This window comes from Anarrhichthys ocellatus, unplaced genomic scaffold (assembly GCF_004355925.1).
Source record: "Anarrhichthys ocellatus isolate YVR2014 unplaced genomic scaffold, GSC_Weel_1.0 scaffold4, whole genome shotgun sequence".
Lineage (NCBI taxonomy): Eukaryota > Metazoa > Chordata > Actinopteri > Perciformes > Anarhichadidae > Anarrhichthys > Anarrhichthys ocellatus.
This window is the reverse complement of record NW_022280034.1, coordinates 748,307-771,164: the sequence shown is the minus strand read 5'-3', so window position 1 is coordinate 771,164 and position 22,858 is coordinate 748,307. Positions and strand designations below refer to the sequence as shown.

General features: G+C 43.1%; 2 protein-coding genes across 5 annotated transcripts in view; both read right to left on the bottom strand.

Moving 5' to 3' along the window:
• Window positions 1-1,942, bottom strand: part of chmp6b (charged multivesicular body protein 6b) — a 9,339-nt gene extending 7,397 nt beyond the window's left edge. The window contains exons 1-6 of the mRNA XM_031842846.1: window positions 1,739-1,942; window positions 1,098-1,207; window positions 566-653; window positions 331-483; window positions 171-251; window positions 1-44 (exon numbers count right to left, since the gene is read on the bottom strand). Of these exons, the coding sequence (XP_031698706.1) occupies window positions 1-44; window positions 171-251; window positions 331-483; window positions 566-653; window positions 1,098-1,207; window positions 1,739-1,801 (539 nt within the window). The 5' untranslated portion in view covers window positions 1,802-1,942. The remainder of the gene's footprint in view (window positions 45-170; window positions 252-330; window positions 484-565; window positions 654-1,097; window positions 1,208-1,738) is intronic.
• Window positions 1,943-4,228: 2,286 nt separating this feature from the next.
• The window catches only part of abca5 (ATP-binding cassette, sub-family A (ABC1), member 5), a 19,577-nt gene continuing 947 nt past the window's right edge, over window positions 4,229-22,858 (bottom strand). For all 4 annotated transcript variants that reach the window (XM_031843219.1, XM_031843220.1, XM_031843221.1 and 1 more), the window contains 37 exons: window positions 22,540-22,709; window positions 20,718-20,904; window positions 20,390-20,563; window positions 19,550-19,647; window positions 19,167-19,393; window positions 18,938-19,079; window positions 17,876-18,064; window positions 17,462-17,609; window positions 17,120-17,297; window positions 16,618-16,676; window positions 15,922-16,208; window positions 15,585-15,704; window positions 15,277-15,415; window positions 14,846-14,936; window positions 14,430-14,569; window positions 13,704-13,823; window positions 13,409-13,610; window positions 12,788-12,954; window positions 12,382-12,509; window positions 12,041-12,178; window positions 11,834-11,947; window positions 11,442-11,612; window positions 11,239-11,352; window positions 10,958-11,095; window positions 10,586-10,654; window positions 10,432-10,508; window positions 10,165-10,282; window positions 9,773-9,890; window positions 9,562-9,653; window positions 9,083-9,258; window positions 8,738-8,813; window positions 8,502-8,596; window positions 7,821-7,940; window positions 7,577-7,729; window positions 7,319-7,398; window positions 7,165-7,220; window positions 4,229-7,043 (listed from right to left, as the gene is read on the bottom strand). In XM_031843219.1, coding sequence (XP_031699079.1) covers window positions 6,903-7,043; window positions 7,165-7,220; window positions 7,319-7,398; window positions 7,577-7,729; window positions 7,821-7,940; window positions 8,502-8,596; window positions 8,738-8,813; window positions 9,083-9,258; window positions 9,562-9,653; window positions 9,773-9,890; window positions 10,165-10,282; window positions 10,432-10,508; window positions 10,586-10,654; window positions 10,958-11,095; window positions 11,239-11,352; window positions 11,442-11,612; window positions 11,834-11,947; window positions 12,041-12,178; window positions 12,382-12,509; window positions 12,788-12,954; window positions 13,409-13,610; window positions 13,704-13,823; window positions 14,430-14,569; window positions 14,846-14,936; window positions 15,277-15,415; window positions 15,585-15,704; window positions 15,922-16,208; window positions 16,618-16,676; window positions 17,120-17,297; window positions 17,462-17,609; window positions 17,876-18,064; window positions 18,938-19,079; window positions 19,167-19,393; window positions 19,550-19,647; window positions 20,390-20,563; window positions 20,718-20,904; window positions 22,540-22,709 — 5,012 coding nt within the window. In that variant the 3' untranslated portion in view covers window positions 4,229-6,902. The remainder of the gene's footprint in view (window positions 7,044-7,164; window positions 7,221-7,318; window positions 7,399-7,576; window positions 7,730-7,820; window positions 7,941-8,501; window positions 8,597-8,737; window positions 8,814-9,082; window positions 9,259-9,561; window positions 9,654-9,772; window positions 9,891-10,164; window positions 10,283-10,431; window positions 10,509-10,585; window positions 10,655-10,957; window positions 11,096-11,238; window positions 11,353-11,441; window positions 11,613-11,833; window positions 11,948-12,040; window positions 12,179-12,381; window positions 12,510-12,787; window positions 12,955-13,408; window positions 13,611-13,703; window positions 13,824-14,429; window positions 14,570-14,845; window positions 14,937-15,276; window positions 15,416-15,584; window positions 15,705-15,921; window positions 16,209-16,617; window positions 16,677-17,119; window positions 17,298-17,461; window positions 17,610-17,875; window positions 18,065-18,937; window positions 19,080-19,166; window positions 19,394-19,549; window positions 19,648-20,389; window positions 20,564-20,717; window positions 20,905-22,539; window positions 22,710-22,858) is intronic.

The following is a 22,858-nucleotide window of genomic DNA, read 5'->3' as shown; positions in this document are numbered from 1 at the left end:
TCTGGCAGCTGGTCTTCAGGAACCTCTGGAAGCTCAACGTCTCCCTGAGAACAGAGACAACAGGTGATGAACACGTGGACGCTGCTCCTCGGTTTAAACTTCTACTTTACATCCTCAGGTGAGTGACGGATAGAAAGATGATCAACCAGAGTGTAAACTAACACACCGACCTGAGTTATGGCCTCCAGCTCAGCGAGAACAGCGTCTTCATCCTCTTGAGTGAAGGAACCGGCCAGCATGTCGTCTATTTGCTGTGAAGACAACAAGCTCTCAGTAAGCAACAAACATTCATGTTGTAGATCAGACTAAAAGATGGAGGAGGAGACGTACTCTTTGATACTCGATGGCGTCTTGGGTTTCGTCCATAATCCGTTCCACTTCTTCAACAGACATCACCTCGTGCATTTTCTTCAGACATTCGTTTCCAGCCTTCAGCCCTTGAATGACTTTCGTTTCGATCTGAGCGAACTCCAAATCCTGAACCTGTGAAGCGCAGAACAAGAGTTTGGTGTTAAGTTTCACCGTCGTGCCGCTAGCTTCACCGGCGGGTCGGTGGAGTCCTCACCATGCGCTCCAGGTTTCCAATCTGGTTCTCCGTCTTGTCGAGGAGTTGATCCTGGTATCGCTTCTTCTTCAGCAGGAGGAGCGCTTTACTGCTCAACACAAAAGAAAGTCGAGTCAGAATCAGTCTGAAGAAAAGACCAACGAGCAACTCACTGTGTTACATACGATAAAATAAATTAAGAATAAAATGTTCCTGAGAAGAAAGACACAATCTCTCAGACACATATGTAGAAAATCTAGCTTTGGTTCTGTGACCATAAACTGAATATTTACAAATAACTGACTCAACATTTAGATTTTATTAAATTCCAGCTCATTATGTTTCTGCTACCGTCATTCTAAATCAGTTTAAAATGTACAGATTGTTTCTTGTGTATGATTTTAGGAGCCTGAATATTTATAAAACGTTTCATTTATGAACAAAAACAATAATGTGGAGAACATCTGTCAGAAAGCACACATCTGGAGGGATCTGTCAGCACTCACGGTTGCGTTCTCTTCACATTAACGTTGACATGTTTTTAAACACTCACTCTTTTTTCCCATTCCTCAGCAGCTGCTTCGCTAACAGTCGCTCCTTCTCCAGCTGCAGGTTGATCCTCTTCTGGTACTGCCTCAGCTTGTCTCTCTGCTGCTTCAGTTGCTGCAGTGAAACAGAGAGAAACCTTTTCACTGACACGCAGACTCACTCACACCAAACAGCAGCTTCAGGGTCCAAACAAGCTGCTGTTTGATCGGTTTCGCTGTAACTCTGCAGCAGCTGCAATGTGAATATTCAAACATCCACATCCGGTGAAACACCGGCACGATATCACACCGAGTATTACAGTAAAGCCAGACTCACGCTGGGGCTCTTCGGATCAAATCGGCGCACTTTGGTAAAAGTAGTTTACGTCTCAACTTCTCTAAACGAGTTATGCTGTTTGCTTCGGCTCTCAGTCGAGCAATTTGAAGGAAAAATCTGAGATTAATGCATAAATCGAAGAGGATATACCGAGTTTTATTCATGCCGAATTGAAGAGTAACTTAGAGAATGTTCAATTATGAAGTTGTTTTGTATAAACTGGCTGTGTACGATTACTGATGACGCGATGTAGTTAAATTACCACATTTCTTACACGCAGCCTGGCGTGACTGGTTCAGTGTGGAGGCTAACGTTAGCTGTGAGTCTTACCAACACCGCTTTGTCTTGTTCTGTCACTCGGCTGTGTTTCTTTTTTCCGAATAGATTTCCCATTCTGACACAGCATCACAGCTACAACCAGGAAATAAACGGTGAAACTGATCCGATTTATAACTATTGTTTGTACAACTTGTAGGACGCAAACTACTGTAGCTGCTCCTCCATTGTTTGTGCCGTCATCTGTTCTGGTGTCCACACCCACAGTAGGAAGGACGGTGGCGGGGAAGGGACAAAAAACGGGAGGAATGGAAACACCTTGTTTAGAATCACGAGTGTTTGGCGCCCTCCAGTGGCCACAGAGGGGAACTTCAGAAAAACATTAGTCAGACTAGCATCAATGCAACATAACAGCATACTTCCGGAGTTTACCTTCAAAATAATGATTTAATTGAAGCAATTGTGGACGAACTCAAATAAATTAACATTAAACGATCAAGATAATTGTCGTTGGATGTCATTTGGAAATCAAGCAGATATTTGTACTAATTACTAATATTCTTAAAAGGTATTTGATATCTTTATCAAAGTATTTTTTCAGTTTTTACTCGTCTTACAACCAAACAATTGGAAAATATATTTTTTAGAAGTTTTGTATTTCTTTCATAATATAATTGTTATAATACCCTTGAATAGATAACAGTGCCCCTTTTCGTTTCCTATAAATGTACCTATTTTTTATGTAGGAGACATTTTCTGTTTTAGTTATTGCATACTTCATTTGTATTAATTATTATTAACATGATGATTTCCAATTACAGTAATTCCGTTCAGTAATTTCATTATTTTTTCTCTACATGGATGCTAGTCGTGCTCACTTTTATGTGTAAATAAGTCAATTTACGGCATTTAACATTATTATTAACATGATCATTTCCGTTAATTTGGTCACTGTATTTTGAAAGTACTTACCGGAAGTGGTAGTGTGTTGTCCTGGCTGCATTGACGCTGTCTTTATGAATTTAGTGTGTTGCAGTTCCTCACTGTGACCACTAGAGGGCAACATGAACACTCTTGACCATGAAATAAACAAACTGTTTCCATCTTATGTCTCAGTAATTTCATTATTTTTTGTTTTTCTCTACATGCATGCTGGTCGTGCTCACTTGTATGTGTAAATAAGTAAATTAACGGCATTTAACATTATTATTAACATGATAATTTCCGTTAATTTGGTCACTGTATTTTGAAAGTACTTACCAGAAGTGGTAGTGTGTTGGTCCGTTTGCATTGACGCTGTCTTTATGAATTTAGTGTTGCAGTTACTCACCGTGACCACTAGAGGGCAATATGAACACTCTTGACCATGAAATACAATTTCTATGCTCTTAACCACAGACTGAATTTAGCTCCGCGAGCTAATTTCACGAGCATCAATCAAGGTAAACACAACCACATAATACCCAGTGGAAATTATTCAAAAAAAACTTTTACAATCAACAATTCCAGTTAGACCTCGTGACGACCGGAAGCTAGCGTAAATAAAACAGTATTATAAACGCTCTTATTGAGGTGCAGGTACACGCTATGGCCGCTAGAGGGCGCTGAATACTCACAACTATCAACTCCATGATCATCAAGGCAGATTTAATAGCATACTAAGACTTCCGGTAAAGACTTTCAAAATAAAGCTTTCAAAACAGATTAGCTTTATAAAAGTTAAATAAAAAAACACTAAACGGCTCGCGTTCTAGGTAGGTTAGCATCTACAAGCTGTATGTCTTGCTATCGCTAGGGTTAGGGTCACTTAGTCAACTACAACCACATCTAGCTGTAGCAGTTACATGTTTTCATCGGTAATGAAGTACATGTACTTAAGTTATGGTACTTAACTACAATTTTAGGTACGTGTAATTTGAGTATTTCCATTTAAGGCTTCTACTCAAATATTGTATTTTTTCTAACTCAAAACATTTATTTGATGGCTTAGTTAATTTGCACATTATCATTACAAAATATGAATCAATGTACAAAGTAAGATGGATCATTATAAGTTAACCAGCAGTGAATAAAGTAAATAAAATACCTTTACAGTTTATGCAACACATGCATCTATAATTATAATCCAGTATTGTATTGTAAATTATTCTCAAATGGGTTATTCTGTATAAAGAGTAGCCTACGTTTAAAGCATGTTTTGAAGCTAATATCTTTGTACTTTTACTTCAGTAAGATTTTGAATGCAGGACTTTTACTTTTCAACAGAGTATTTATAACAGACCTTAATTCTTCCACCACTGGTTTTCACTTCAACTTGTGTTGCATTCTTGTATTTTATTCATTGTAATCTTCTGTACCCGTTACATATGGTTCAAACATCTTAATGCTTCATAGAGTTACAGGTGTTGTGTTATCCGTTATGTTATGTTATGTTATCTGTTACATGCTACATTACACTCACCAGGAGCAGCCAGGCTGGCTTTCTGATCAGTCCATTTAAAAAAAAAAAAATAAATAAAAATAAAAAAAAAGGCAAACACAATATTTTGGGTTAACATTTATTCATTAAAAGGTCGTGTAGAGACCACAGAGTTCATTAGTGTCCATCCAGACTTGGGGTGATGTAGCAGGAGAGATACAGCCAAACCAGTCTTTAAAAAATAAAATCAGTGCACGGATAATCTTACAAAGATTGCATAATATAAACAAAAGGATATAAAAGTTCCCAGAAATAGTGCAAATGTTACCACCACCAGGAAAACTAAATGAAACCTGCTCCACTTTCAGTGCCTGAATGCTCCTCGTCCAGAGACAGCTTTCTTCATGAGAAATAAACTAGACGTGACGAAGAGAAGTGCAAAGAAAGCAGACGTTATTTGGGTGTTTGGGTGGCTACATGTTACTGAAATAATAATAATATATATATATATATGACATGACGTCAACGTTTAACTTAATGCAGAGCTAGTGTTTTATTTTGTCCCGTTAGGAATATGACATGACGTCAACGTTTAACTTAATGCAGAGCTAGTGTTTTATTTTGTCCCGTTAGAAATATATGACATGACGTCAACGTTTAACTTAATGCAGAGCTAGTGTTTTATTTTGTCCCGTTAGAATGGGAACAAGGCTACATGTGTGCAAAAAAAGAAAAAGACAACAGCATTTAAATAAAAGTTTTCACATTTAAAAGGTCATTATTTACCCGACGGTGCATAAACCTCAGGAATAAACTTCTCCAGTTAAATGTATTTGATTCTTTAGTGGAAGTAATGTGCTCTCATGTTTGGAAAGTCAAATTGGCTTCAGACTCAAAATGCATCAAAAGAAAAACGGATAATTCATAAATCATCTTCAGTTATTGATGACAAAGCAGGTTTAAAACAGCAAATAAAATCTGGGACAGAAACACATGAAAGTAGCTCCTCCCACACACCTCGTGTAAAAACAACCACGACGTTCGGATCATTTATTCAAATCAGCATCTATAATTCATATCAAACAACCTCTTTAAAATGAACCTTCTGCTTCACGACTGTTCTGTGACAAGGAGACCAACTCAAAAAACAAACACGAGGTGATATTCTGTCTTACAGAGGTGGACAAAACCAACACACCCGGTAAACTCTTCTCTGTGAAGTCTAGTTTAGTTTTGCATTAGATCAAGTGTTGCTGTTATTTTGTCCACCTCCTTGTACTCAAGCAGCCATAACGATTGTACTGAAGCCGCTTCGTTAGAGACAAAACTCACCGCTCAGGTCCATTCATGATCATCAACACAATAAAACCCACCCTCTCAGGTCCATTCATGATCATCAACACAATAAAACCCACCCTCTCAGGTCCATTCATGATCATCAACACAATAAAACCCGACCCAACAAATCTCAGAATTCTCCCGTCTGTCCAACAAAGCATCTTAAATTCCCTTTAATCGATCATCCTCTCACCTGAATGTCATGAAAAAAAATTACAATTCATCGGTTTGCTGACAGGTATTGCACCAATAACGCACCTGCTTGCACAAACTGGAGATTCTGCAAATATAGCTGCAGCTACTCAGAGTATATACACAACACAACACAACACATACACACACACACACACACACACACTAAACAGGCTAGGTAGAGTTAACAAAACAGAGCTGCGTGATTAAAAGTGGCACCAAAGTGAAGCTGCTGAGTAACAGACCCTCCTCTCACCGGAGGCCTAAACGTACATTCAAAATCTGTTTTCCAACGCCTTCATCAAACCGGGCTGAGAGACGACAAATCACAAGCTGGAGCTCCACCTCTCCGTGTTCGAGGGGATCGGCCCCGGCTAACGTCTGGCGAGGGCGGCGTGCTACATGGACTGGTACACTACGGCCCCAAAGACACGGGTTCTGGCTCAAAGCTAGATCTGCAGAGAGGAAGGCCACAGGGCAAAGATCATCCATCCACAAAACCCTCATCCCAACATCCGTCTGCCACATTTCTAAAATATTCAACGTAGTCGTGAGCGTGCATGCAGAAACACTCGGTCCTGATGTAAACGTGGGACAGGACGTTAAGAAGTGCATGCTGGTGTTAAAGGAAGCCTGTGGAGAGCATCTCTTCTCTAGTGTTTCACACTCCACTGCCCCACATATATAATAACACTACTATGCAAACTATTTGTGCACAAGCTACTGACACCAAAGAAACTCAAAAGAACGTCTCAGTTTGAGTGTGAGGAGGTGAGGAGGTGTGTGGTTCAGAGATGTGCTGCTTTGGTACGATCGTGGATGGATCCCAGTTCTGGTAAAAAACAGTTTCACAAACACAACAGACGAGCAAACGCACTTACTGTAACGCCTCCCACGGAGGGGAACGGACGGAGAAGATTACAAAGCATAAATATTGTATATTATTTATATTTTTTCCTTTCACCGACTCCCTGTGAAGATAAAGAAACACCATTAGAATGAGGAGGAGGTGTCGCGGCAGGCCCCTTGGTCAGTGCGGTTCAGAAAACACGGAGCACCAGTGGACAAGGGGTTAAAACACACACACACACAGTCAGACCCAGTGTACGCGAGGCCCCTCCCCCACTCAGGTCCCATTCGTTTAAAGGGAGGTGGGCGTCGGTTTAGGGGGGGGGAGTGCTGGTGTGAGTCCTCGGGGTGCTGGAGTCCTGGCAGGTCTGGATTTGGTCAGTCCTGGTCTGCTGCCAGCCGGCTCCCTTCAGGTGGACTTCAGAGCTGGTGCACGGCGCTCTCTGTGCGGTTGACGGGGACGGAGTCGTCCTGCCGCAGACGCTGCCACTGGAAGGTGGTGCTGAGGGAGCCGACCTCGTCCTCCTCCTTCTCCTGCTCCTTGGCGAACTCCATGAACACCTACGGGACAAAGACACAGAGAGGAGGAGGAGGAGGAGGAGGAGGAGGAGGAGGGAGTGTGGGCAGAACAAAATAAGGATGAACACAAAGTTAAACTGTGGCGTATTTCTAAACCACATACCTGCTCCAAGGTCGACTGGGAGAAGTTGTACTCTTCAAAGTTGAAGGTTTGCTTGGCTGAAAATAAACAGAGATTAATACGATGAATTAAAATGAATGACTCAGGTGTGTGTGTGTGCGTGTGTGTGTGTGAGAGAGACTCGGCAGTGACTCACCTCCCTCTAACTGAGAGAAAGACTTGGACAGGGACTTCATGTCCTCCATGGGGATCTTGTAAACCATCAGAGTAGCAAAGCTGCAAACAAAGCATCAGCCAATATAACTAAGCATGAACAGAAAGTTATTGATTCTTTATTTTACAAACTGTGTGTGTTGCTCTTCCGGTAGCGTGTTGTTCTGGACTTGTCCTCGTCAGAGTGTGTAACATGCTGCCTTTCCTCCACACGGACTCGTTCAGTGGGCTCGGGTCTCACCTCTCTTGCCGGGCGGCGTGCGGAAAGATTCGGAGGATCTCTTTGTGCAGCAGTGCCACCTGCTGGAGCCCCGTCAGCTCCTCTCTGAGCTTCACCTCCAAACTGTAACCTCGTCCGTATTTCCCTTTCAAATGTTGGATGGAGCCGATGCATCTGACGGAGGAAAGAAAACAGACGGAGCGTTGAAGCGATGCAGAGGTCTGTTCTTTCAGAGTAAGAGTGCCACGCAGCCGTGAGCGCTAACCTCAGCTGGCCCGACACCAGGATGGCTACGCGGTCGCAGACGGCCTCGGCCTCCTCCATGTAGTGCGTGGTGAGGACGGCTCCCCGCTGACGGTTCTTGAAAGCAGCGCGTATGGCTCTCCTACACAGAGAAGATACAGAGGTCAGAAGCCTCCACAGTTCTGCTCTACAGCTGATCCTACTGTGTGACTAAGCTCATCACAGATGAAAGAATACATCAAAAACCGTTGAAAGAAAATTAATGAATATCAAGTCAAACTTGTGAGTCGCTCCACAAGATGATAGTTGAGACGCAAAACACATGAAAGCTCTTCACTGAGCCAGACAACCTGCACTTCTTAAACAGAAGGACATGTTTCTTCCTACGATGAAGCTTTGAATTCAAGAAGAAGAGAAATTGGAGCAGAAAATTACAACTAAATTGTACGGTCTTCTTCTTATTGTGATGCATTTTGTCTAATTTGGAGACATCGGAAGTTTCTGTCAAAATAACAAACGGATTTTCTGATTCGTACAAAGAACTTCTGAATTAATTGAAATGTACTTTATTTGTCTTTCTTGTCATTTTATTGTGTTTTGACTGCTGCTTTCACTGATGAAATAAAGTTTTCCATGTTTCAGTACAAAACAGAAATGTACGATTCAAATGAATTTGATTTAAATAAAGTGCATCTGGTCTCACCACATGCGCTGTTTAGACTTGGGGTCCATCCCTGAAGACGGCTCATCCAGTAAGACGATCTGAGGATTCCCGATCATGCTCAAGGCAAAGCACAACTGAAACAAACACGACATTCAGTGTTTAGTTCAGTTACACAGTGGTCCTTCAACCAGAAGGTCAACGTGTCTCTAGCTCTTCGTACACACGGTTTCTTTTCGAGTGGCTTTGTGCCGTCAGAATGATGAACATGTTCTCACCTTCCTCTTGATTCCAGCTGACAGGGTCTTGGCTTGTTTGTTCAAGTGGTCCTTCAGCTCCAGAGCGTTCACCACACTGACAACGAGAGTCACACGACTCTTAAGTATTCCTGTATCTCCTCCATCGTAACGGAACAAGCTTTCCTATCTGCAGGCGTTACGATGAACCAGGTTATCTGATTATTCCTACTGCCGTTCATTTCCTCTGTCTTGAGTCGGTGAAACAATAAAATGCTGCGAATTAAATGTTACAACTGCTGAATTTAAAAAACAGCTTTCGAGGTTAAAAAGCGCCATCGGTAAAAGTCCCCGTTATCAACGAGCCGTCCGCTGAACGAGGCTTACCGTTTGATGATACCCGGTACGTCCTCTCCTTTCAGGCCCTTGATGGCGGCGTAGATCTCCAGATGTTCATGCAGAGTGATCCTGGGCCACAGAGGGTTCACCTGAGGACAGTAGCCCACGTGTTCCAGAGGATTGTCCACTGGACGGAACTCTGTGCTGTAGTCGCCCATCAGGATCTGAAGGAAGCAGAACAGACGTCAGTGAGCTGGTGACGACATCATGTCCCACGTCACAGCTATGGAAATCAGATTACGCTCATATTTTCATCAGTTTTATGTCTTTAAGTTGATAAACCTCAGGGTTATATTAGTGCAATAACAACAACAATAATAGTAATAATAATAATAGCGATTCATACAAAAACCCATTTGATTAATTTTGTGCATGAATTCCACATCTGTGGGAAAGTAAAAAGTCTTAAATGGGGATCAGGAACTAAAAGCCCACAGTAGAGACGAGGAGGCTTCAGTGTTGTGTACCTGGCCGGCAGTGGGGTCGGTGTCACCTGACAACATGTGCATGATGGTGCTCTTTCCTGCTCCGTTGGGGCCCAACAGTCCAAGAACTTCACCTGAAGTTAGAAACAGCAGTTTGATTTTTCCTGAATGGAAGACTACGGCTGAAGTCCAAACCGTTTGGAAACAAAGGAATGAAAGTGTGAGAGCTCTGGACAAGAAGGAGTCAACATACCTTTACGAACACAGAAAGAGACGTTCTTCGCGGCCACTTTCCTCGTCTTGTTCAGAGAGAAACCTTCTCGTCTGCCTTTGTACTGCTTCCTCAGGTTACTCACAACCAACGCTGGTTTCTAAATATCACAGTGAAGAGAGACAACATCAACTTGTGTTCAGCCAACACCTTTTAATGGCTCCTGATCAAAAATGTACCATGAACAAAAAGAAATTGTGCAAATTCATGTCTTTAAGCTCAGGCAAAAACTCAAAAAATTCAACATCTTGTGCACAATTCATATTTTGTGACCTAGGTGTCTGAAAACAGACACTCCCAATATCCAGCTGGACACAAATTCACTACAGGTCTCAATTACACCTGAAGACGTAGGAGATCAGATGTTTACTCACGTCTTCACAGGACTGGCAGGTGAGAGCCTCCTTCACTCTGGCCTTCTCCATCCTAACATCCTCATCCTCGTTCAGCCCTTCTTCTGGGTTTTTCTCCACTTTGGGGTTCGACGACATCCTGGAAATGCAAAAGAATCTTCCATCATCATGACACGAGTCTCAGTTCAGACTAAGAAGCTTGTACTGTTTATCATTTATTTCAAATAAAAGAAAACTGTACTGAGGCAGTGTGTACTGCTGAGTTATGACCCGACATGTGATGGCTACCTGCTGATTGTCCTCCCTCCGTAACGGATCTCAAGCCAACGAAGCAGGAAAAGCAGCAGGATGCACTGGAGATACGGCTGAACACAGACACAGACACGCAGTATTATGGCTGAACATTTACTGAACGTAGAGATGATTTAAATTGAATACTTACAGCTATAATAGCAATGAGAAGGTTTTTCCACAGGAAGTTCTCCTCGTACAGAGAGGGGAGGAAGGTCGCCTGTAAACGGAGAACACACATCAGTGAGGCGGCTCCAGAGGTAGAAAAAGCAGCTTATGGTTTTATATGGGAGAGGTGATGAGAGCCGGAGGGGGAGGGGCTTAATCATTCAGTATGTGCAGCCAAAACACAGACAAAGAGCTAAAAAAGGCTAAAATGTACATAGAAGTGTTGAGCTGTTGTTAATTCAAAGTGGTTTCATTACTTCTTTATCGTGTCGTCTAAAATGTACCTTCATGCAGGTTTAACACAAAAAGATCAACCACTGAACGGACTGACTGGCTGAGCTGGTTGAGCTCCTACCTTGGTGATGCAGTTGAGGCAGCCCATGAGAGTATACAGAGGGTTGAAGAAACACAAGATATTGTGCAGATTTCTGGTCAGTCCAGGGTTGTCGTTCACAAATGACAACTGCACCAGCGAGGCCGACACCACACACACCTGAGGAAACAAAACAATAAGCCCATTTACATTTATATTAGTTACTGTGATCACAGTTCTTCATGATTTCAGGAACACATTTTATCGTGCTGTTTGACATTTTGGAAAGTAGTTACACCCGTATTTAAAATGTGTAGCCTCACCATCATGGAGATGACAGAGAAGAAATCCCTGTTGCTCTGGACTCGAGCGAAGCCAAAAGAAAACACGTAAGTGAAGAGAATCACGGCTGGACCAAAGCCGACAGTACACAGGACCTACGAGAGGGGAGAGGAGTCGTCGATGTCAAGGTTTGTGTTCTTCATGAACATTACGAGCGTGTATCTGAGTAAACGGCAGGACGGACCACAGAGGTGAGGTTGCTGGAGGTGAGCAGGTTTCCAGTGTGGAAGGAGAAGAGGATGATGGTCATGGAGGAGAGGATGAGGTAGTAGAAGGGGATGTCCACAGCTGCCTGGCCGCACCAGTAGGCCGACGGCACCAGACCCGAGATACGTAGTGTTGAGCGACACTTGATCTGAAGGAGCAAAAAAACAAAAGGGTAATATACACGTGGATGAAAATGTATGCTAATATATCCGACATCTACAGTATTATCGAATTAAGTGCAAACTATAGTTACAAATCCAAATAAGTTTACCACCAAAACAATCTAGATTGATGAATTACATGTATTTTTTGTTTTTGGGGTGAACTGTCCCTTTAAGAAATAAAGTATAAAATACAGTAAGTGATCACCTCTCTGTCTCGAGTGTGGTCCATTGCGAAATACGCAGGCATTCCAGCTGCCAGCATTCCCAGGATGATGGCCTCTATGTACACCAGAGCGTAGGACGTAGCATCTGGGATTTGCTGAGGGATGTCACAATGGGAAACATTTAATATCTTCAAATGACTGAGGCAGGATAGATGAGATCTGTGTCATCTGCCTCCTCAAATACCCACGTAATCAAATGGTTTGGTCCAGGTTCGGATCTGTCCGGTACCATTCAGTCCTCTTAGAAGAGCGTTGCTTAGTATATTGACAGCCATCGGCAAGGAGTGAACTGTGGTGCTGTTGAACGCAACACTGTATTTGAAACCCTGTTGACAAACAGAAGAGAAAGAGAGAGTCCACTCCGTCTAAATATAAGGCTCTCAGCAGCTCTCAAACAAACGGCCCTTCATCTGGAACACGACGACCACATTCACTGCAGGTGCTGCAGGAGAGGCGAGCCCACATCTGGTGCCTCATCAAACATCTGGTATCAAAAAATAACATTCAATCTGTCCAATAATGCAGTGACCTTGCTGGATCCTGTGACGTTGATGGCGGCGCTGTGGGGCGCTGCGGCCATGTAGTCGCTCTGTTTCATCATATCCACTTTGATGTCCTGAGACTGCAGGTTGTGAATGAAGTCTGAAATATCAGATCCTGTTGGCACAAGAAAGAAGCCACAATTAACCCACGTGCAAGAAAACGGCAAAATGCAGTAAGAGTGGCACCCACGGGACAATTCTTATCGACCGTGGTTTGAGGTGTTATTTAAGAGTTGTACAGCGGTCAGTATCCCATCACAACATTCACAGCAGGCAGCGCTTCCCAACAGAAAGAAGATCTGAGGCCTCATTGAGGACATCTTATAACAAAACCAGAAAACCTGAACCCATTAGCTCGTTTCCTCCGAGATCAAAAACCTCCAGCAGACTCACCTGAGGAGTTCTGAACCAGGAGGCTGGTGGCGTATCTCTGCTGCACCTGGTTCCCTTTGAGGAGGTAAATGGGCAGAAACTGACGGTCTGGGGAGTGAATCTGGATGTTTCCTGTGGCCAGAGACAGGACGAGCACCGCGGCAACAAACACCAGGAACAGGGCCAGACTGCAGGAGAAGGGAGGTGGTGAGGACAGACGGATCAAAGAGAGGGACAATGTCTCAAAAACATAAAGAATCTTTTGCGTATGCTGCCGATTATAGTTCTTAGAAAGCAAATCACCAGGTCAGACTTTTAAAAAATTGGAAATCGGAATCAGCAAAGAAAACTTTAAATCTAGTTGCTTGATTAAGAAGTTCATGTTATCAAATGAAATATCAGCAAACATTGGTTAGAGTCTTGCTCTTTAATTAAGTGCAAATTTTACAATGATAAAAATATTTAGCTTTTTGATTTCATCAAAGTTTATTTGCATGTCATGAGTTATAGATGTGTGAACATTCAGAGCTGCTCTGTGGCTGAAGGGGTCTATATTTATGTTTGAAAGCAAGTTCAGTATCTCAGTCCCGAATGACCGACCTGGAACTCGTTTTCAGATCATTGTTGTCTCTGAACACTCACGTGTAAATGAAGGCCTTCCTCTCCCTGTGCATGTTGAGCATGTGCAGCCAGGCCACGGCGCTGAACTGCTGCCGCCACAGAGCGTGACCCGACACCACGTCCGACTTGCTGTCTGAGAACGTCAGCAGCCGCTGGACCGTGTCGTCCACGGAGGCGTTGTCACATTCTTCCTCCGCCTGCTCCCGATTAAACACACTGTAGTCTGAAGACAAACAGGCGGACAGAGACTCATGTGGACGGTCGTTTTATTAAGTTAGGAAGTAGTTTGGGAACGCTGCTTTGGTGACACACTCACCAGCTTGGTCCACTTCAGCCTCTGCCTCCAAGCGAAGAAAGACATCCTCCAGTGTTGTCATTGAAACGCCATAGTTGATAATTCCCAGATTGGGTTGACAGTCGAGCTCTGAGAACAAGCCTATGAGAAACAAATGAATCAGCACCGTGTGCACTGCTGGTCCGCTGCTGTTACGCTCAAAGCTGAGTCACAAATGAGTTGCAGTCATTGTTTTTAGCATTTGACTGGTGAGGATTTTATAGACAGTAAGAAGACAGTCAGAGGAAACTAGGTAAGCTTAAAAAGTAACTTAAGGCATAGTTTGGATGTTTTGAAGTGGGGTTGTATGAGGTGCTTATCTGCGGTCGGCACGCCCCCAGTTTAAAGACACAGACAGGAGAACCAGTACGGGAGCAAAGCAATGCACTGAAAATTCATTAGTAGTTTAAGTGTATGCTTTATTAAGAATACTTTCACCGCTTTACCTTGCAGACTGACAGGAACTGAAGCGGTTATCTATGCACAGTTACTTTACCTCACCAAACGTGGGTGTTGCTGTACTACCACCGCCTCGATCGGACTAGTTTGTCACACAAGAACACGTTACACGCTACATTGCTTAGCTTCTGTGCTGGTACTCCTGTCTGTTTCCATATACTGTGTAGCACACTAACTATTGATAAGTACCTCATACAACCTCACTTAAAAAACATGAACTATCCCTTTAACTGGATCGTGTGGTCCGACCTGAAAATGTGTCCATGCTCTCAAAAGGCAGAGTGAATGTCAACTCTGCCTCGTGTTGTCGAGATAACTTTGCTTTGGGAACATGCTGGTTGACCACTGATGAGATCTTTTCAGCTTCACATCCCTCATTGACAGACATTCTGCGAGGGAGAAATAGAAAGCTAGTTAAACAGAGTCCTATTCTAGTTTAGACCACTTGTTAGGATGTACAAACCCTCAATAAGTTGCAGCAAAACACAACATAAAGGATTCGTACATTATGTCATACATTTATCAGGCTACTTATAACATGGTACACCAATGGGCCACTCAGGTTTAGATATCCAAAGACGGGTCACTGTTCTGTGACTTGCAGCAGTTTCCAACACTTGAGAGCTGAAGGAATAAACTACATCGTGGAGGTAAAGTCCACTTGCCTGAGATGATATCCAACACCACACTTGACCTTAAGATACATAGAAGAGCCGACACATTTCAGCTGTCCTTGAGAGATCACAGCTTTACGATCTGGAGAGAAAAACAAAAACAGTTTAACAATAACAACAAATCTATTCTTTTTGTTATAGAATCAGTTCTATCACATTAGAAGAACGGAAAGAGTAAAAAAAAGCTGATTTATTACAAAAACAAAAGGAATCCTTGAATCTTTCTACGGCTCGTTCTTTACACTCAACTACTGTGTGTAACACATCTACAGCACGGTTGCAAAGAACAAAATTCTTCAATTAAAATCTAATTAATTTGCACTTTTAACTGGATAACAATGGCAAGAGTAAGAGCTGTCATTCATCATGGTTGTGTTGTGCCTGTGAATCAGTGCAGGTTATGTAACAGAGAAAGTTCATACCAGCAAGAAGGTCAGCCTCGTCCATGTAGTGCGTGCTGAGGACAGTGACTCTGCCGGCTCTGCGGCTCTTCAGCAGCGACCAGACCTGGTGCCTGGAGCAGGGGTCCATGCCTGCTGTGGGCTCGTCCAAGAGCAGGATCTGGCAGGAACAAACACGGCACAAACGGCTCAGAATGATGTGATCGTGCTGAGACAGGTGGCAGAGTGACCGATAACTCCAGGCATGTCAAAGACTTTCCCGTCTGGGACCAGCATACACACAAAAACAAAGTAAACGATTAATGGTAAAAAGGACTTCCTGCAGGTACCTTTGGATCCCCGAGAATGGCGATGCCCACAGAGAGTTTCCTCTTTTGGCCTCCGCTCAGATTTTTGGCCTGAGCAGTCATGATCTTCTCCAAGTCCAGATCCTTCAGCACTTTGGAAACCTATTAGAAAGAATCAAAATCACCTGTCAATTTCTACAATCAACAGTCCATCTCGTCACCCTCATGCTACATTGTGGAATAAGCCATCTAAAATTAGAAATGGTCAAATTGATACTAAGATGACGTGTGCTCATGCTCATTCAGACAAAACATTTGACGAAATAGGCCTTGAAACAAAACTACGTAGAAGACAGATGCTGTTAGATCATCACATTACCTCAGCGTTGACGTCCGAGGGTGGGATCCCTTTGATGGCGGCAAATATCCTGAGGTGCTCCTCCACGGTGAGCACGTCAAAGATGATGTTGAACTGGGGGCAGATTCCCACCAGCTGCTTCATGTCCGACCCGTCTGCGATCTCTGCTACGGGGGAGCCGTAGATGGTGGCCGAGCCGCTGGTGGGCGGGCAGATGCCACACAGGATGTTCATGAGAGTGGACTTTCCGGCGCCGCTGTGTCCCAGCAGAGCCGTGATCTGGCCCTCATAGATGTCAAACGTCAGACCTGAAGGAAGGTTGTAAAGAAAGAGAAGGACGGCATCACGAAAATCAGTCAGAAAATGCACATTAACATAAGAGCGGACACGCAGAAGAGCTGAACAACATATAGTTTGAGCATTGACATCATTGGACGCCATTAACAGGCCACCAAAGGAAACGGGCCGTTATCTTTTAAGTAAAATTACAGATTTCTCTGCGTTTGAAAATTGTTAGAAATATTAGGATAATGTAAGTACACAACTCAACTAAATATATAACATAGGTCGTCTACTTTTCAATGCTGAAATGTTATATATTAGACCTTTAACTGGACACACTGAAGTGGAACTGATGTATTCTGTGAGAACTGGAGCACATCACAACATCTGCTGCTCAGTGAGAAGCCTCTGAAGGTGTAAATGTTCAGCACTCACCTCTCAGAGCCTCCACCACATTATCCTTCTCTTTGTACACTTTCTGGATGTTGTTGATGCTGCCAGAGAAGGAGCAAACAAGCAATGTTGCAGCAACATTTTTTTTTCAAAAAGTGTAAACACAGAATCAGTGTCAGCGTGAAGAGCAGCTCTCAGGTTACAGGCTGGTCCCACCGGCACTGACCCAAGAACAGCCCGGCTGCATGTTTAACTGAGCCACTCATTTCACGAGAAACTCTCAAAGCCTCCATTTCTCTCCTCATGCTTCAGTATCTTCCTCTGAATGGACATTTTAGATATTTTATGTTAAAACATCATTAAAACTTGAATTTAATGCCCTGAGTGAAATGATGGAAACTACAAAAGCATCCTCAATAACAAAAGCATTTCATCAAGCTGTAGTAACACATCAGCTATTTAACAGGCTGCATTTCCAAGAAGTCCCTATTGCAACAGAAATATGCATCCGACTGACGTTCATTATGAAAGTTCAGATTTTTACCGGATGGCCTCTTTCCCTCTGAACTCGGGGGAAACCGGCTCGACAGACTCGTCGTCACCAGGAGCTCCTTTCACCTCTGTGTCGTACACTGAGCTCACTTCCACGTAGCGCTTTCTGCGTTTGGACCAATAGGATGGCTTCAGGAAGTACACCAAGGACCTCCTCATTCCAAACTCACCTGCATTTCAGACAAAATGTAATCCTTAATAACACTAAAACAACGATACCTTAAGTGATCTGACAGGGACACTTGGCTAATGCAGAACTGATACGACTAATAGTATTAAAGCGGATTTAATTAGTTGTGACTTATATTGAGGTATACTGTGTGTATGTACTTACCAGGCAGTACCTGGTCCAGGTAGATAGCCAACAGAAGGTAGAGGATGCAATCCACAACCAGCATGAGCAGGGGCACGTAAAGAGGATGAGGGCCGTTGGCCAGCGAGGAAAACACAGCACCATCTCCCTGGGCCTCCAGGTAAACCACCTAACATATGAATACACGTTATTCACAAGTGTGTTCTATTTGGCTAACTGCATGGCTCCTTGTGGATTATTACTTTTGTTTATATGCAATACCAAAATTAGAAGCACCTGTGGTCAAAAGACAGGATGCTAATGTCTAACATCTAGTTACTGATTCTTATAGGGTGGTGGATGGATACGAACCCTGGTGAAGGCAAAGCATCATGGGAGGGGAATAACACCAACAACAGTATACTGGACGTTGACCATTTGAAGGACATTTTTCACCTGTGCGATCCCGATTGAGAAGGCGCTGGGGGAGAGCAGGCAGAGGAGCCAGACCAGCGGCTGTGGGAAGTCCTTCATCAGCACGGTGAACAGTGACAGGCAGCCGAACACCACCGTCAGCATGGAGCCCACTGTGCTGGCAAACTTGGGCTTCTTAAATAACGGAGTCAGCATGAAGGAGAAAAAGATCTGTGGAACGAGAGACGATTGAGAGTGGGCAGAGGGAGATAGGAGGAGGGAACAGAATCAGAATGATCAGGACTCCAAGCATCAATGCTGTTGTACTGAGAGCACAAAACGCCTGGCTCAGAGACTGTACTGGGGGATATGTACATTCACAACAGGTTGGGAACAAAATCACCTTCCAACAGTCGTGCTCGTAAAGCTGCTGTATTGTTATTGCTCTTTCCATGGTAATCACTTGAAACCTTCGTATCCCCATGTCACTGGATATTAAGCAGGTTTTTTAAGGACATTTATTGTCATTCCAGAACACGTTATATTTGAAAGTTAACGAAATGAAGAACCGTCTATTCTTTGTGTTTAAACACAGTATTTCTGCCCAGTGTGCACTAATATCAGCAGTAATATACTATTTGTAGAATTAGAGAGAGAGAGTGGTGCTTGCGTAGGATTGCTTCTGGCGTGTGTGATCCAAATATTTCCAATAATAAGATGATTGTTACGTCCAACATTCACTACATTTCTTTATCTCATGAAATATTCTGCTTCATTCCATATTTGTTGGTGTTCAACCTTTTTAAAAACATCATCATCACTGCGGTTTGCTCTCCTGCTTGTCGAACACAACGAGAGGCAGCACTGACGAGTTATATTCAATAAAGTTGATTTAGACAAAAAGATCCAGAGAATCACTTCATTGGAATTGTTTAAAGAATTTTTTAGGGTTCAGAAATGTTGAAACCGGGCAAAATAAAACCCAAACTATCTGCATGGCTAGTAGACACCAGTCAGGCTCAGTGAGAAGATAAACATGCGCCTACGTGACACTTTACACAAAGCAACACGGGATTACTTCTGCTCGATCACGGCTCTACTCACCGATGATATTCCATAGAGGAAGATGAGGAAGAAGACAACTAAGAAGTCACTGTTGGGGAACAGGGCCGTGTATGTAGCGATGATGGCCATCAGGAAGGACATGGTAGTCACTAGAGCAGCATACAGGAGGCCCCATGACAACCTGTTGTACAACACAACACCTTAAGCATAGACACAATCAAACAACAAAACTGTGAAACTACAGTGACTGAGCCCTCTTCTTCCTCACCAGAAAGAGGTGTCGTACAGCCCCATCATGGTCATGGTGTCTTTGAGGCGATGCTCCTTCTCAGCTGCCACATTGACGATGAGGAAGGTGACGAAGGGCGTGAAGGCCAGGACCAGGTAGATGGAGATCAGGGCGTGGGGGAATTTCTGCACCTCCACGGAGCCTGGCTGACCCATCATCACCACCTTCAGGTCCATCTCACTCCACACTGAACGCTTTGTCTGCATCTGTACACAGCAGACGGACCATTAGCACTGCATTGACATTTTATGTGTTGTCGAAGAAGTTATCCTGAGCAACACACGCGCTGCATCTTTATTTCCTCTTTCGGTTGGAGTGGGTTCACGCTGAAGAACATTGTGCTGATCTCTGGCTGGTCTCACCTGGATGATGGCTGCGTCGATCAGAGACTGGAGGCGGATGAAGCCAGAGTACCAGTAATTAGCTGCTCTGCAGTTCACCGAGCTGGTGAAACAGTTGGCTGGAGGAGAACAAGCACAATGGCAACAACATAAGGACTGTGCATGCCAGATATACACGGCATTTCAACTTTAGCAGGCAATAATCTGGCTGGCTTTTAATCTTAATATTGTAAAATGTTCTAAATAATAGGTTTGGCTTTTCCCTCATGGGGAATACAGTCTCTGGAAGCCCTCAGACGTTTTTGCCAGGATAATCTGTTTATTATTACGTTTTTTTTCCAATTGTGAGAGCTGGTGAAAAAGAGTGTGGGCAGGTGATTCTTTGTTTTTTGTCGGGATAATTTTATGTTTGTTGTTGTAGTACTTTCTTTGGCCACAAGAGGCTGAAGCGCACCACTATTACATGTTGTAAATAGGACTAAACGCAGTCATGTTGTCTTCCAGGCGTTTTAATTTACACATTATATGTACCTTGTGTTTAGAGAGCATGGGGAAATAAATTATTTTTAAAATCACCAGTCAAAACGTTTGATTCCAAAAATTAAAAAAAAGGTTATTCAGAAAAATCGAACTGGCAACCTTTTCTTCACCTGGCAAACTTTTTGTTTTGTTTCAGAGATTTAAAAAAAAAAGGAATTTAGAAATACAGTACTGGCAAAAAAAAATTTCACCGGTCATAACAGAAGAAATGCCTCAAAATCTGAAAAAAACGAAGGGGGTCTGAAAATGTTCTAAAAAAGGAAATTTTATACGTTTCAATAAAAGAAGTCAAAATTAAAGAAAGTCCGAATTAGACTATACCAATAGATTCTGTGTAATCGCTGGGTAAGGGCAGCTGGTTGAACGGGAAGCGTAGTCTGTAAGACGTGGCAGAGCTGTCCATGAACACAACACCGACATAGCTGGAGGGCTCGTACAGGCTGGCGTTCTCAAGGTCCTCCTCACTGGCAAACATTTCCAGACGATCCTGCATGTCTGAAAAGACAAGGAGGGGGAGAAAGGTGTCATGAACCAAGAATAGTCTGTGCCAGTAACCTTCTGGTTCTCCTTCCTCAGTCACTTATCCATTTGACACAGATCAACAGATGTCAAGAACAACACAAGGACGCGACGGTTCTCAGGCACTTACGCATCTCATGGGCCACCTCTTCCATGATGTGGTTGGTGATGTTACTGATCGGCGTGAAGCCCAGGCCCTTCAAGAAGTGGTCGTCACGCTCCAGCTCCAAAGTGCTGATGCCTCCATAGTAGACGTGAGGATTCAGGGTGCTGATGAGTATCAGGAGACCCAACAGTAGCAGAGGTAGGATCAGTTCCTGCAAAGACAGACACAGAGAGACCGCTGATGAGAAAACCACTAATAGTTTTCCATAGTTCATCCTTTGTCCAACCAAACACAACGGATAAAAGAAATCTTCAAATGACTACTTCTCCAGCTAAACACAGTAGTCTCTAAGTCTGACATCATCCAGCTCTTCCCAGGCAAGATGGAACAATACATTCACCATCATTTGTGTCTGTCCCATCATCTCCTTCCAGGTGGATTTGGTCACAAAGCTTGTGACCATATGAGAGTGTTATAACATCAATCTACGAGTAAATAGAGCACTTTGCTTTAAGGCTTTACAAATTCTTCTTTTATTTCATAGTCATGAGCTTCTCATACTGACTGTGTTCAGGGACTCTCATATCTAGTATAATCTAATATCAAGACAAACGACAAGAGACATTCCTTCTCTTCCAATAAACAACGTGCTGCAGCTTCACCTTGAGAAACACAGTAAATTAAAAAAATACATTGGGAGCCACTGGCATGTCAAGAGCGGGTTTCAGGCTGTTAAAGAGCTTTCAACAAAGAACTACTTTAGAGCTTTTGGTTGAGGCAGTTCCACTGAGAAAACTTGATCAGAGAATCTTGTTCACCTGAGATTATCTGTGTGCACAATAGAATCAAAACCTCATTTAGGAAACACTGTCCTCACATGAGAGGTTTTCTGGGGCTCTGTTTTCCAGTTCCCACAGAACATTCCATAAAAAGATTCATTTGATCAATTATCAATGGTTATCTGAGCTTAAACAGCCAGCGACAAACAGTTGGCATGTCTGGTATGAAGTAAACAAGCCGTATTAATCACACTGCAGCTTCGGACTTTCCCAACTGCTGTTTAGAAAGCTGCAGGAGGTCCCTCAGTGCTGCCTCCCCAAAGAAAAGTTGATACACACAGTGACATTAAAAATGCATCAGCGCAAATAAAAAATGCATGGTGTAACAAACAGGAGAATGTGAGGTAGAGGAAGAGGCACAAGCTCTCTCTTTTATCCAATTCCAAAATCTATACTGTGTATAAATGAAGGAGTACTTTACCAAGGGCAAGAGGTTTGAGTGTAGTTTGATTCACTCGAGCAGCTACATTTGTGACAGCATGAGCACATTATGAGTCTTATTAAGTGAAGCTGAGGTTTCCCTGGAATAACCACAGAGAGAGCTGACTCAGAGATCCAGACATAATATGTGCTAGCCTTGAGAAAAGGTATGTGGAGTCCAAGATAACGGCACACCACGGGCATAACAAACATCTCTTCCCTACTGTAGCGGGTAAAACCGTCAATAGAAGTAAAAGTAACCGAGAACTGTGTTAAAATAAAAAGGTTTATATATAACGGCAAACCAGTAACGTAATGTGAGACAAATGAGTCAGGTTTTATGTTGTGAAAATATTAAATTCAGTATCGATCATTCATAAACTACCTGTACAAGCTGTTATACACACACACACTACACGCCCAGTTCCTTCTCCATTTACTCTGCACAGTGTACGTCACTGCTCCACAGTGGCTCCAGTCTAAATATTGACTTAGCTACATGACACGTTGTGGGATATAAACTGTCAACCACTGCAACAAGACAGCAGAACAGATTCATATCAGTCTGCTACAATAAAACTAAGCACCTGAAGACTCTGTTGCTTGGTCCTCCATTTGATGAGCAGGTTCTTGTAGAGAAGACTTCTTGTTTGGTGCCAGACTCCAGCATCTCTTCTATACATGGGTTGCATACTTCCAGCATTCCTCATCCGGATGACGTACGGACGACAAGTCGTCTCCCTAATGCTGGCCTCAGCTGCAAGTTAAAAAAAGAATTAAAAAATGAAAGGGAAATGAAAAACTTTCCATTTACTTGAGGCTTTTTTGTTTTATAATACAAGCTTTGCAGAACAAATTAACACACACACACACACACACACACACACACACACACACACACACACA